This window comes from Canis aureus, chromosome 7 (genome assembly GCF_053574225.1).
Source record: "Canis aureus isolate CA01 chromosome 7, VMU_Caureus_v.1.0, whole genome shotgun sequence".
NCBI classification, from domain to species: Eukaryota; Metazoa; Chordata; class Mammalia; order Carnivora; family Canidae; genus Canis; species Canis aureus.
This window is the reverse complement of record NC_135617.1, coordinates 5,935,877-5,951,406: the sequence shown is the minus strand read 5'-3', so window position 1 is coordinate 5,951,406 and position 15,530 is coordinate 5,935,877. Positions and strand designations below refer to the sequence as shown.

General features: G+C 37.3%; 1 protein-coding gene across 4 annotated transcripts in view; it reads left to right on the top strand.

Annotated features, from left to right (window-relative positions):
• Positions 1 to 15,530, top strand: part of FIG4 (FIG4 phosphoinositide 5-phosphatase) — a 123,918-nt gene that overhangs the window by 62,950 nt on the left and 45,438 nt on the right. For all 4 annotated transcript variants that reach the window (XM_077902802.1, XM_077902801.1, XM_077902803.1 and 1 more), the window contains 3 exons: positions 5,148 to 5,286; positions 11,789 to 11,847; positions 13,036 to 13,183. In XM_077902802.1, coding sequence (XP_077758928.1) covers positions 5,148 to 5,286; positions 11,789 to 11,847; positions 13,036 to 13,183 — 346 coding nt within the window. The remainder of the gene's footprint in view (positions 1 to 5,147; positions 5,287 to 11,788; positions 11,848 to 13,035; positions 13,184 to 15,530) is intronic.

The window sequence follows — 15,530 nt, the reverse complement described above, 5'->3', positions numbered from 1 at the left end:
TTAGCATCTTAAAACAACACTCATGTCACAGTTTCTGTGGGTCAGAAGTCTGGGCACAGCATTACTCAGCTGTGTTCTCTGCTTAGGGTCTCACAAGGCTGGTAAAAATGAAGACAATGAGTCGAAAGAAGCCAAAGTTAAGTCAGTGTCGGCCAACCTGGGCTTTTACCTGGAGGCTTTCAGGCTCATTCAGGTTGAGGAAGAATCCTGTGCAGGTAAAGGACTGAAGTCCCCGTGGCCTTACTGGCTGTTGGCTGGGGGTCATTCTCAGTTCCCAAAGGCTGCTTGCCTTCCTTGACTTGTAGCCCCTCCATCTTCAGAGCTAGCAGTGGTACATTGAATCCTTCTTGTGCTTTCAATCTTTCCACCTTCCTTTCTACTTTCCTCTTCTGCCTTTGAAGGGTTCATGTGATTACAGTGGGCCCACCCAGAAAATACAGGATAATTGCCCTTTCTTGAAGTCAGTGATTAGTAACCTCAATTACATCTGCAAAGTCCCTTTTGCCATGTGATAGAAAATATTTATGGGTATGACACTAGGAAGGAAAGGTCTCGGGCCCAAATTTCTTACTACCATAGAGATTTAATAAGAATCTCAAACTGATCATTTCTGAGATAGAACCTCCTGACCGACTCAAACCTGTTTCTCCACTTGCTTTTTCCACCTCAGTACCTATCACTCAGTTCAGAAACCTTGGAATCAACCCTTATTCCTATATTTTCATTACTTAGCCCCACTGTCCCAGTCCCATCTCTCAGTGCATCTCGTTGTCTCAGCCTCCAAAGTACACCCTAAATGCTTTTGCTATTCTTCATCCTGACTGCTGCTGTGCTGGTGCAAGAAACGGTTACTTCTTGTCTGAACAAGTCCTGACTCAGCTCTCTACCTCCACACTTCTGCACAGCAGCCAGGGGGATCTTTTCAAAACCTAAGTCAGATAGTGACACTTGGGTGGTTCTGGGTGGTTCAGTTGGTTAAGCATCTATCTTTGGCTCAGGTCATGATTCCAGGGTCCTGAGATTGAGTCTCATGTTGGGATCCCTGTTCTGTGCGGAGCCTGCTTCTCCCTCTCCATCTGCTGCTCCCCCTGCTTATGCTTTCTCTCTCTCTCTCTCTCTGTCAAATAAATAAATAAAATCTTAAACAACAATAACAAAAAGCTTAAGTCAGATAGCATCACGTGCCTCTTTTAAAAACCCTTCCAGGGCTTTCCATTGCACTTAAAATATGACTCTATATGGTGACCTACAAAACTTTGCATGCCCAGGCCCCATCTGTCTCTAATGTGGCTATTTCCCTATCCACTGCCCTCCAGCCTCACTGGTCTCCTTCCTGGTCCTGGAGCTGCCCAGTTTCTTCCTCCTTCTGGGCTTTGTGTTTGTCTGTCCTTCTGCATGGGCAGAGCACCCAGAGCTTTATGTGACCACCTCTTTCTCATTTTTACACTTCAGGTGTTACTTCTTCATATACTGCAGCCTCTACCCCTGCCCTGGCTACCCAATTTAAGTGTCCCCATCCTCTCCCTTTGCTCTCATGTCACTCTCTTTTAATTGTTTTCATAGAACTTACATCCCTTGAATGTGCCTTGTCCATTATTTCCTTATATGTATTTTTGTTTGTCAGTTGGAATGTAAGCCCCACCCCAGAGCCAGAGTCAGGCTTGTGTACTACTATGTCCCTAGTACAGAACATAGTAGGTTCTTGGGTGAATGAATGTATGGCAGTTCTTCTTTTCAAATATGAAAGTAAGATATGTGAATTATAGAAAGCATAGAATAGTCACAATTAAATCATATAACCTTCCCCTTCCAGAGATAGCCATTCGTTCATATTAAGGAGAACATAATCTTTCCATACACATAATATTTATATTCTGCTTTTGCCCTTTAGATAATGTGAGTAATCTTTATGACCTTAAATATTCTTCTACAACATGATTTTTAGTAGCCTATGGTAGTCTGTCCTTTAGAAATATCATAATTTAGTTATTATTTTACATTTAGATTCCTTGTAAACATTTTTAAACATATACTTTTTTTTTTTTTGCATATTTTTGATGTTATCTTATGGGAAATTCCAGAAGCATACTTTAGGTCAGAGAGTGTGGATATTTTCAGGGCTTTAACTATATAAAAAAGCCCTTTTTTATTATATAAAAAAATATATATTTATATTTATATTTATATATATACACACACACATATCTATACATACACATTTTTAAATATATATATAAATACATATACATATATATGTATTTACTTTTTGACAGGAAAAACACACACACACACACACACATATACATATCTCTCGGAAACTTTGGTAAGCTGAAATGGCATAAAGGGAAGAATATCTCCCACTTTCCAGAAGTTTGAGTTATACCACTTTGCTTTTAGGAAAGACCTACATTACTACAGTAATAGCTGTTTCCATAAAAGTTAAAATCCTCTTCAGATTTCTTTCCATTAACATGAACAGGTACTAATGTAGGCATTTCCCAAGCAAAGTGGCATAATGCAGACTTTCAGAAAGCAAGTAACACCTGTGTTGCCAAATTGACTTAGAAAAAGGATACTGTATCACAGTTAATATCCCCTCAGCAGAGTATGGAAGTGCCCATTTTGATAAGTATTTGCCACCTTAAATAGGTAAAACATGGTATTTTGTTTTAATTTGCATTTGTTTGGTAACATAAAGTTGAATTTTGGTATGTTTGTTGTCTATTTCTGTTTTTTTTCTTTCAAAAATTCCATGTTTCTCTTTTTCTATTAGGGTGTTGATCTTTGTCTTTCTTATATTAATTGGTATTTATTTCAATATATAGTATGAAGTAGGGATCTAATTCTTTATTGTTCCCTCCCCTGCAATAGTTAAACAGTACTATTTATTGAATAATATTCCTTTCCATTACTAATTTCACAGGCCACTTCATCACAAACTTAATTTAATATTAGAATAATAAATATTCTAGTTCTAAAATATTTTTTTGCTAACTAAAAATAAGAATTGTTACATTCAAGCCTAATCTATTTAATACATACATAATAAAACTGGTTAGTGTTTAGCTATTTGAGTGGAGTGTGAATGGTACATTACTCTTTTTTCCTTTAAAGCATGATTGAGTACAAAGATAGGTAATCATTGCCCTCTTGTTATCCATAACTACAAAGAACCCACCTGTTTCAAGCTCTTGTCCATATTCAAAGTTCTACTGTGTTCCTAAGGGTGGTTGTCTTATTTGCAGTCAAGAGTAGCCAGGAAAATATCCTCAGGTTCCTTAAATTGGCCTTGGAGTCCTTAGTCATAATGACCATATGCATCATAGATATATATTTATGGAAACAGCAGCACATTCAGCAAGTCTTCATTATGATCCTTCAAAGGAATATCCTTTATTTGATTACTTCTCACATCTCACATTTTATCATACTAGCTAAAACTTAAAGGAAGCAACTATGAGGTTTAAAGGATGAAAGACTCCTTGAAAACATGACTGAAAAAACGAAAAGCTTCTCAAGATAGTATTAAGATATCTTGAGGTCCTGCATATTATGAATTATTAAGTGCCATGTAATTACTAATAAAAGCAATATGGGGGGGGGGCCTATGTGGCTCAGTTAAGCATCTGACACTTGGTTTCAGCTCAGGTAAGATCTCAGTGTTCTCAGATCAAGTCCCACATTGAGCACCCTGCTTGGTGAGGAGTCTGCTTGAGATCCCCCTCTCTCCCTCTCCTTCTGCCTTTCCCCCTGCTCACACACACTCTCTTAAGAAAGAAAAGAAAAAAGAAAAGAAAAGAAAAGAAAAGAAAGAAAGAAAGAAAGAAAGAAAGAAAGAAAGAAAGAAAGGTCTTTTTTAAAAAGCGGTATGTTTACTTTTGTATTGTTTAAGGAGAATGCAAATTGAGGTGATAATGTCTGCATCATTTAGTACTTGTTTTCTCTCAAAAGTGGCAAAAAGGCCCTAAATATATTACCCATATAAACACATTCCTTTTATATATTACCTTTGGCCTGAAAAGTAAATGCTACTTTAATGGAACACTTCCTGTCAAAAAGTAATAATGCGAATACATGTTTGATGTGCCATATTTCATTTACTGCTTTTGCTGAAATGACCAAATAGTCCAATGAGAACAGTGTTGCTAATTTCAGAAATATCTATGTTCACCGTAGCTATTGGAAGAAGACTGATGTTATGGTAATGTTCTCTTGTTTTGAAAGCAGTCATTTCTACTATGCTGTCTTTTTAGTTCTATGCTCATTTTCAGAAATAGGGTATTATTTAATTGTGGATGTCAGCCCCAAACTTGAATAAACAGGGCTCTGACACAAGAATGGAAGGCAGAATGAAGGGAAAGAATGAAGGATGATACTAGGGTGTGGGGGAGATGGTGCTTCATGAGACCCTTTAGTGTTCATCATCATTTTTACCAAAATATAATTAAAAAAGGAAGGAAATACGATACATGTACATATGCAGCTAGTAATTTCGGAGTGATTGAATAGTTAGAATGAGGCTGTTATCCATGTGCCCACTTTACCTTCATTGTCAAACACAGAAGGGAATGGGCCAGACCCACAGCTGAGGAGGACAGAAAATGTGGTAAACATTGTCTCTGCTAAGGAAATGGAGAATATCTTTTCAAGGATTAGAAGTGGAAACTATGCAGAGCAACTTGTTCTAGGTTGTGCAACAGAATACAGATAGCAGTTGGATCATTTTGTTTGTTTCCCACAGCTCTGCTTGTCTTTGTAACAAAAGGGAAGATGTATTTGTTTCAGGTAGACTAAGGAATGGTGAAAATTTGTCACCCTAAAAATAAAATCACTATGGTCTGATGGCAGTTCTTGAAGATTAAGAGTCTCTCAAAATTCAAGAAGCAGTATGTGCTCACTGTCCTCTAGATTATGAGAGGAATGGAGCAAAAAAGGAAGCAGTTTGAAACAAGATTTTAATTCTGCTCAGAATCTTGGTGACTATTTTAGATTTTGTGTGTGTGCATGACTTCTGAAGTATAAATACTATTATTTTCAAAGGTGTGTTTTATGAAATCACAGTTGTACCCTCATCCTCCTGAGAAAACATTCTCTTCAGTTGTATATCTCAGTAGTGGTTTCCTAAAATGCCTATTTTTGCTTTTTAGATGCCGATAGACAAGATTCCATTAATCTCTTTCTAGGAGTTTTTCATCCCACTGAAGGGAAGCCTCATCTCTGGGAACTCCCGACAGATTTTTATTTGCATCATAAAAATACCATGAGGCTTTTACCAACAAGAAGAAGGTATTTTTCTTCCTGGTCTCCTATGGAAATTCAGATTTGGTGTTATTTTGAATATGAAATACTTTCATTTTTGAGCAATAATCACCAGTTTTACTAAAAACTACTAAAGTCACCAGTTTTACTACACATTTGCCATAAGGAATTCAGTATTGTTGGTGTCCTAATACTGGTCTGGGAAATTGTCATTAATAATTGGGGGGGTTTGCATTTTTCATAAGATAGAAAGTTTCAGAACTTCATCACTGAACGTAAGTTGTAGCTCTTTCACTAAAGCAAACCATGCACATTATTTCTGAGTGCTTCCTGCAAGTTAAGGAACCCTCCCATTTAAGGAGTCAGTTTTTGATTTTTCAGGTGAGGGGTCCAAGCAGCATCACTTTGGAATTCTAATATTCCTTCTTTCCAGAAACACAGCCAGCTCTTAGTGACCCTGGCAAAATCGGGAAATGAGAGCAGTGACTCTGGTGGCAGATACCACTCCCATATCCCTTTGTACTCAGGGCTTTCTGGAGTTAATAGCTATTTCAGGTTATTTTGATGACAGTTGAGTTGATATTAATATTCTCAAAAGAAATAAAGTATTTACCTGTAGTGTAGCCTCAGGGTCAGGTTGACTCTGTAGCTGGGTAACCTTGGGTTAGTTACTTAACTTCTCCCCACCTTATTTTCCTTATGTGTGAATGTGAGCAATGGGACACATTTCCCAGAGTCATCGTGAGGGTTTAGTGAGAAGACTTTCATTTCTTTTAATGGAGGCATCACATACTAACATAGGGAGTTTTGCCACACGAGTAAAATGTTCTCACCTAGGAGGCTGGAGACCGGTGCATTCGGCTCAAAGGCCTACAATGTCAAGTTCCCTCATAATGCTCTTCTCACAGCATCAGTTTAATATAGCCCATATTTTGTGCAACAGTGCTTCCCAAATACTATGGGGGTCACTGCCAGCCTGTGCTTAATTGTGTGGACAGGCAACTGGACAATTAGCAAGTGCTGATGTTACAGCTGTTACCAAATTCTGTGTCACTTCGGGGTGCTTAGAATATTAGGGATGTGTCAGAGTTTCTGTTTCTCAGATTTGTTCTGGTAAGTGCATATTGTTGGAATAACCAGCTTGTTATTTGAGTTTCCTTCCCTATTAAAGAAGCACTGCTGATTTTCACTTTAAATGATTGCCTCTGAATTCTTGCTGACAAAAAAGTTGGAACTAATTATGTTTATTTGATGAGAGATGAGTGTAAATACCCATATTTAGCTATGGTGATACAATTGACTATAGGTAAATGTGGGTGATTTTTCCAAAATTTTGTTTCACCTTCAAGTATTAAAGCTATTAACACACAGCTTGGGAACAGCCAAAACTCAATTGTCTGCTGCACAAATTAGCTAGTATATTACACGTGTATATTAAACCACTTGCTTACCTTGAGTTATGTAACTGATAACAGGCAGGCGGTGTTGGAGCTTATTTGTGGCATCAAAAGAAGCTGCTGTTATGTCCCTATTTTCTTAAAAAAAATAAAAAAAAGGAAACTGAGGTTGCAGAGAGAATGTGTCTTGACTGAGATAATTCAGCTTGTTAGATGATTCAGCAAGAATCAGCAGCAAGCCTGCCACTGAAAATAAAGTTTTATCAAAGTAGATAATATGGCTCTCTCAGTTGGTTTGGTCTCCTGTTTTTGTGGGTTCTTTGCTCCAGAATGTCACAATTCCAAAAATTAGTTCATGCTATCAACAGAAGATACCGCTCATAAATAGTACTTACAGATCCTGTAAAATAAATTTCAGTGTTTTTATTTTGGACTATACTGGTTATTTTGGTGACAGTTAATATTATAATAAAATGAAAAATTTATTTTTTTAATCTGTATTTTTTTAAAGATTTTATTTATTTATTTATGAGAGACACAGAGAGAGAGAGGCAGAGACACAGGCAGAGGGAGAAGCAGGCTCCCTGCAAGGAGCCAAATGTGGGTGGGACTTGATCCCAGGACCCTGGGATCACGCCCCAAGCTGAAGGCAGATGCTCCACCACTGAGCCACCCAGGTGTCCCCAAAATGAACAATTTAGTCAGAGGCAGTTAACTGGGTGACAGCATGGACTTCAGGGTTGGGTGGGGCTGAGCTAGAATTTCTGCCAGTGTGTGACCTCAGACCTATTGAACTCTGGAAATCTTTTTTCCTCATTTGTAAAATGGAGATGACTATGTACATCTCACAGGGTCATTTTGAGGATTGAGAAAATGTGTGGGGACTACTTAGTACTGGGTCGGACACAGAATCAGCGTAGTCCTCAAGCTGCCAGGCTCAGAGAGATGGCCTCTAGTTAAAATTGCTGTGACTATGGGCAAGTTACATAACTAAGTCTCAGTGGCCATTATCAGTAAAATAGAGATAATAATACTATCTAACTTGTGCGTTTTTCTCAGCATCAGATGGGTTTATATAAATGCTTAGCACATGGTAAATGCGATAGATGTCAGTACTGTGATTATTCTTTAAGGAGAAAATATTCCCTAGTTGTGACATTTATTCAAAATCTTACAGGATGACCATAAAATCTAGAAACTTAGATAATATTATTTTATCACTTATTATAATGTAATATCAATAAACACTTTACATATATTTGCTTGTGTTTCTAAACTTGATGACAATCCTATGTTTTATACTGTGTTTACCAGTGATTTGTTGTGATATATTTTTATTGAATGATAAGGGAAGGTGGAATAATTGTAGCTCTGACTAGAGTTTATCCAAAACAGGTCCTCTTGAGGTAGCTGCTTCTATTACTCAAAATCCCACATTTTTTTTTATCTGCCTAGAACCACTAAATGAAGCTTTCTTTGAATTAGGTTAATATGTCATATATCATCTAAGATGCTATTTATTGATTTAGTGTTTATCATGTCACCAAGATGTCTGGAGATATTAAGCATTAATTGCTTCATTGACTCAGAGTTGGGAGGTTTCTCGGCTCTCTTCATTGTCTGCTATGTCAGTTTGCTCTGTGTCTCCCCAGGAGAGGTCATCTGGCCTGTGCAGATTAGTCCTGGTTTGTCCTCTGGGCCATGTCTGGTTGAGGCAGTTTTTTTCCAACAGTCTGCTTATATACTTCTTCCTCATATCACTCTGAGATCTGCTGCTCTGTAACTCTACCTACTAATCTTAGTCCAGTCTACTGAGACCCAAAGAACACAATTTCCCTATCCACTTCATAGTCTTAAATATTTGAAGACAAGTTCATACCTTCTCTGAATCTCTTCTACTCCAGGTTAAACAGCCCCACTCTCTTCAGCTGTTCCTCACAGACTGTGGTTTCAAGTCTCTCTGGGATTAAGAATGCTTTCCTCTTAGGGCTTCCAGTCAATGTCAATGTTCTTTTTAAACTGTGCTACCCAGACCTGGGTTCAGTAATGGTCACAGTTTGATCTGATTTGTGCCAAATATTGTGGGACCATTGGAGCCATTATTCCTCTTGTCCTGGATACTCTGTGTTTATCATTAACTATAAAATTGCACTAGCTATTTTTAGCAGTGCCGTCACAATGTTGACTCTCCGAGGTTCCTGTCCATTAGAACTCCTGAGTGTTTTTAACATGTCCTGCCACCATGCCTTATCTATACCATTCTTGTATGCTTATTTGAGCATTCTGGGTCATGTTCATATATGCTTTGCCTGCTTCCCCAAAAGGGGGTTTAGATGTGTATTCTTTTTATTATTAACTATTACCTGTAGATTTACAGCTTCTTCAGATTTAACCAGCTGGCCATCTTGATCCCCATACAAATCCTTGATGAAAAATGTTGACTGGAATAAGGTAGATGGCAGAGGCCTATGGGACACCACCTGACAACTTCTTCTACCTTAACATTGTTTCATAATTTGTGGTTGGAATTATTTACATGGCTGTAACTTACTCTGCTGTCCTCACTTAACTATATTGTCCTCCTGCCCACATCTGTGTATCTTGTTCACAAGTATTGATTGCTTTGCTAAAGTCCATATGTTATTTCAGAGGGCTCCCAATTTAGGGGAATTGAGTCTTTTTTTTAAGTCTCCCAAACCTTCCTATGTGAGTAAGCCAGTGGAATTGAACCCTGTTAATACTAGGGACCGAAGGAGAGGAGAGCAGCTGACTGATTAGGCATTGTATGCAAAGGAAGAAGTGGCACCAGATCTCTGGCATCTTGCGTTGTCCTCTCAGAGGCTCTCATCCTCCATCCATCTTAGCTCATCTTCCCTGGGACAGGTATTTCTCATGGGCTTCTGTGCTTCTGAGACCCACCCACAGAAGCTGGACTTTTTAAAAAATATTAAGTTGCTTTATCTTGCTTAGGGAAATAACAGCTTAATAATATTCAGAAAAAATATCTGTGCCTGTTTCAGGTCATGAAAAGATCATCTCTTAATTCTTTTTCTCCACATGGTACATTCTGAGTTTAAACCCATTCTTTAGAAAGTTTACTTCTTTATCTTAGTTAAGTTAATTGTGAGCAACATTATTTAGGAAACTTCTTATATGGTAGCTGATACCTTCTTTGTTTTCCTCCTCTGCCAAGATTAAGTGATTACAAAATAGAATTTACACCTGTGCACACATGGCATGCACACACACACATGCACACACATACCTTAAGCGATTAGTCTATGCTTTTTCATTCTTATGATCTGACAGTCTGATTCTCCTACGAGAAATGCAAATGAGATTAGACTGGTATATTTTGGTTGTGGATTCATAGAAGTCACTGGCCATCTTTTTAATACTCTACTTAATACTTGATTCGGCGATCTTGCAGGAAATGACATCGCACTCACCAGTGTATAGTTTGTGGAATCTATTACCCTCTCACTTTTGAGCATCAAGACTACCTTTGCCCATTTTTAGCAAGGACACTTGAATGATTTAGAGGTGCTCTGCTGCTTTGTTCCATCTCTTGGACTGTACAAGCTTCTCTCTTCTCTTGTTTTTATCTTTCTTGCATGAAACTTCTCATGACTATTGAAGATAGAAATAGTGCTGGAATTAAGCAGCTCCCCTTTTTTCTATCATTATTTTCAATGTGACATTTCTAACACGTAGAATAGTGTTTGACACACAGTGGGCGCTCAGTAAAGATTGAAAGACTGAATGAATTATTGACAAGCAGGAGGCATAACCCTCTTGTGTTCTTTTCATGTTCTAAAGCCTTCCTATTCAAAAAGCAGCATGAGGGCCAGCCCCTCTGGCAAAATGCAGGAGCTGACCATCAATGCAGAATCTCAGGCCCCACCTACTGAATTAGAATCTGTTCTTCAACAGGATCTCCCAAGTGTTCATCTGTGCAGTGAATTTTGAGAAGCACTGTTCTAAAGCATAGCTTTGGTCTCAGGCAAAACTTGAAGAGCCTTTCCTTTTATTATCTCACTTTCCCCCTCACAGTTCATTAGGCATCATATTCCTTTTTTCTATCATCTTTGCTTATGTATTCTACTTGCCATCTTTAGGAGAGTTCTCTCTGTTGCCTGTTTCATTTAAATGCCCCTATTCATCATAATTGGGATTATTCAAGATTGTAATGTCAGTGTTTTATTTTTAGAAAGCCTTTCATTTATTTAAAATTCTCTTTTTAGCATTTTTGGTCATAGGCTTTTTTTCCTGAACCTTTTGAAAATCTATGTTTTTAATACATTTTGATATACCATTTCACATCATTCTCCTTCCTAGTGCTCATGAACTTTGATACAGCATTTTCATCCTAAAAGCCCAATTTATCAGAATTTGATTCAGAATTAAGTTCAATGTTCAGAGAAAGGGCAGTTCAGGATTTTTTTCATATTCTCTGCTCACAGCAGATGAGTCCTTTGGCAGAAATCCAGATGATTGAAATTCCCTGCCTCCCTCTGGCCTCTGTAATCAAGTAGTGAATATTTACAGTTAAAGATTAACAGGGCCTCTACTATTTTCTAAGAGAATTTGTTCTTTAGGACTCTCCGTTCACTTAATGATTTTACTTAGCTGTTGTAATTCACTAAACACACAGACTCATATACCCAGAGCAGAGTGGAAAAAGTAAATCTGGCTCTTATAGAACCATGTGCAAGAGAGTCTTGGTTGTAGAACTTGGGTAAAGGTCCTGCTGCTTATTGGCTTGCAGAGTAATGCAGGCACAATCACTGGGGAGAAGTAAACAGCAGCTCCTAGAGTCTGGCTTAGTATACCCAAATATTTTTTTAGCTAAAAGTAAGTAACATCAGAGCATCTTGACTCTCAGATGTGTTCACGGCATTTTCATAAATCTGTGATATGGTTGAAACAAGAAAGGTGTTGGAAAAGAAACAAACATGTTGAAGACCTCTTATGCCAAAACTTTACACACATGTTTTAAAAAGAAAAAAATTCACTTTGAAAAAGAGGCAGCATCTTACTCTGTAAACCCTGTTTACTCAGTGAATTGTAGAAAACCAGCATTTATGTTTGGTCCCCCTTAACCTTTTTATTTATTTTTTTTAATTTTATAGTTATACTCACTGGTGGACACCAGAGGTAATAAAACATTTACCACTGCCATATGATGAAGGTAGGTACACTGTTTCTCTTTTAGTTTTTATAACAACGTATTTTGGAATTATTCCTAAATGAACTCGAAGCATTAAATTCTTTGCATATAATATTTCATTAAAAAGACGTGAATGACTACTCAGTTTTATGTTGCTGCTATACTAGGGGATTGTAACATCTTAGACAGCTTTTTAAGTGTGGAGACTGTGTTATACTTCTTTTATCTAAGTAGGCCAGTACCTTGTATTGTGTTTTATAGTTATTAGGTATGGCCCTTAAATGTCTAATAGATATACTATATTAGTTTACCATTTAAAATTAGTACTAATTACAATTCTAGATATTTGAGGATAATGGGAAGGAAGTGAAGATCCATTCACAAGGAGAAATAAAAACTTTTCCTGTATCTAAACTGTGAAAAAAGACACAGATGTGTATATAAAAGTGCATTTTAGTCAGTAGGGTTAAAATTTAATTTCAGTAATTTGTCGAAAGACAAGAAAATTTTTATATTAAGTGAATGAGCTTAAATGTATAATACATTCGAATGATATTTGCAAATTGAAATAATTGCTCAGTTCTAAATAGAGTGTACTGCTGTTATTGATTCTCCTGACCTTAAACAAGCCAGTTTTCCCAGTTATGAAAGGGCACTAAGTAAGATTGACTGCCAATCTGGAACTTTCCACTTAAAGACTCCCATCTAGTCATGGTTAGGTATTCCAACTTTGGGTGGTAAAGGCCATAAACTAAGTTTTAAATAAATTATTAATTAATTTTTAAAAAGTATTTATAACCTTGAAATTCTGGGAAAAATCATAACTCATATGGCGAAGATTTGTTGTTCTAGGAGAAAGGAAAAAGATTTTAACGGTCTAATATTGGCCATAAACAGATTTGAAATATAAAGGAAAATTTAGTGAAATAGCTGCATGATTTTTATCTAGAAGGCAGAGGGTACATATTTAAGTGCAAAAAAGGAATTTAAAGAGTTGAGTAGTTTGATTTCTAAAATAACTGCCTGCTCCCACCCTGTCTTCAGGGGACCCTCCTGCCTCCTTGGAGCTTGTCACACTTGACTTTGCACTGTATATTCTGTGCACACACCTCATCTCTCCCAAGTGTGTGAGTGCTAGGAGCAGGAGCTGAACCTCGTTCGCCAGATGTAATCTAAAGACTTTACAAGTAACAGGCATATCTCTCTTAGTTATCTGTGCTGCAAACTTAAAGAAGTTGATAGTGAAGAAATTCCACAAATACGAAGAAGAGATTGACATCCACAACGAGTTCTTCAGACCGTACGAACTGAGTAGTTTTGATGATACCTTTTGCTTGGCTATGACAAGCTCAGCACGGTATGTTGTGAGTGTCCTGACTAAGGATTTAGGAACTTTAGTTTTCCTAGTCTATATAGACATATCTTGCTTTGACATAAGTCCGTTCCAAAAGCCCACTAGTGGGGATTGTACAGCCTCTGAAAACCACCGTGATGGGGAGCCCACTATAGGAAGCAGTCTCTTCTAGTGTTAGACAGCTGGAGTTCATTTCTTCCCTTTGGTAAGTTGAAACCTGCCTCCCATTGATACTAGTTTGTTATTTGGAATAAACACACTTTTAAAAATTGAACATAGAAATCAAGAGCCAGCATAAATTAGTGGAAAAAAGTATAGTCTTTGGTACTAGAAAGGTAGGGATGTGAATCATAGATCAGTCACTGCCTACCTGTATGACCTTGAGAAAATTATCTTACTTATCTGAGTTTCTTTTTTCACGTAGATAGGGGCATGTGTATCATACACATACAAGCCAAGTCACAGGTACATTGTAGCTATCATATTATAATTCTTATTAGGACTAGGACAAGTCTGGTTCCTTTTCTGTACGACAGCCCTCCAGATATTTGAGGAAGCAGTGTTAATTTTTTTTAGGGTAAATATCCTTCATTCTGTCTTTTCATAATTCATGTGACATTGTTTCCAGACTCTTCATCTTGGTCCATCACTCTTTAATATACTTCATTTTTCAGAGTTTGTTGGGATCTTTTAGAAAAGTGATGAAACTAGAATAAGAAAATTAGACAAAGCAAATCACTTTTTGATTATTACATTTTATACTGAAGTTTACATTTTTGTATTTTACATTTTCATCCAATGTGATACACGTATGCCTAAAATTAATGCACACGTAGAAACACATTCTGTGGTTTTTCTTCCTAGACCACTCTATATTTTAGTTTGGTTTCAGATGGAAAGTTTAGAATTTTTACTTGGTTGATTTTCAGTTAAACTTATTAAAAGTTTAGAAGTTGGGGATCCCTGGGTGGCTCAGCGGTTTAGCGCCTGCCTTCAGCCCGGGGCATGGTCCTGGAGTCCTGGGATCGAGTCCCACGTCGGGCTCCCTGCATGAAGCCTGCTTCTCCCTCTGCCTGTGTCTCTGCCTCTCTCTCTCTTTATGTCTGTCGTAAATAAATAAATAGAATCTAAAAAAAAAAAAAAAAGTTTAGAAGTTGTAACCATAAGGTTATTATCATTTCCAGAATATGTCAACCCAGCAAAGGATAAATGATGTCATACATATATGAATATACAGTTAATTTTTGTATTTGCAGGAGTTATGTTCTAATAAGTTCCTGCAACAGCTGGATTAGAGAGTACTAAACCATTATTCTTTGGGGGAAATACAGGGTTAGGTTCCTGGCAAGCCTCTGGTCATATTTTTATCACCCAGTCAATACATAACCATATTACGTGTGTTGCTGTTTAAAAATGCCTTATTTAATATATATTGTTGATTTACTAACATCGAGCTCCTAGCAGTCAACACTATTTGTTAACATTGAACTGATAGCAAACAACAGTATAACTCATACCTGAACAAAGCTTCTCCTACACACATATTTTCTTTCTAATACACAACTTTCTTGGGCCTAAAAGCACTAGAGAGCTTCAACAGTATGCTTGGGGTCATTTGAGACAACAAGGTTACCAACAAAAAGCACAAAAAGGCAAAAAACATGGCAGTAAATAGTCCATGGAAAGGACACTTGTTTATAGTGTGTGAGCCGAAACAAGAAGCCAGAATGTTGCCTTGCTCTCTGTCAGCTAGAACATAGCATTGTTGAGTTCCTCTAATTTTTCACCTTTCTACACATGCATGTTTGCAAGTGATTGTGAAAGCTCTGAGTGTTGGGTTTGGGGTTACAAATAAATGTTAGAAACAAGCAAATTCTCAAATACGGATTCCCCAATAATAAGTATCAACTATATATGTTCAAAAAGAAAGAAAAACTAAACCACTTACGTTTTTAAAATAGCATTTTCAAACTGCCAAATAGGCATTTTGGGTCAAATTCAATGTTACTTTCTTTTCCTTCAAAAAATGTAATGGGTCACACTGGGGGCAGTATCCTTTCCAGAGCCATAAGTCTCATCAGCATAAATCATGCGACTCTTCTCTTACCTTTTTGGCATCTATAAGGAGGAGTTCAGTCTGGTTACAGCAATAATCAGGAGGTAGGTCTTGCATAGTGTGGAAGTAGCTTCAGCTTATCTTAGTATGTGGTAAACTAAGAGTCTCTATTTAAAGTGTTCCAACAGTGTTTTAATGAATTAACCCCAGCTTAATGAGGTAGATGCTGATACTTCATTCTGCTGTGTTTTGATCATTATGTCAGCCTCCCTGGGTGGTATAATGTAATAAAAA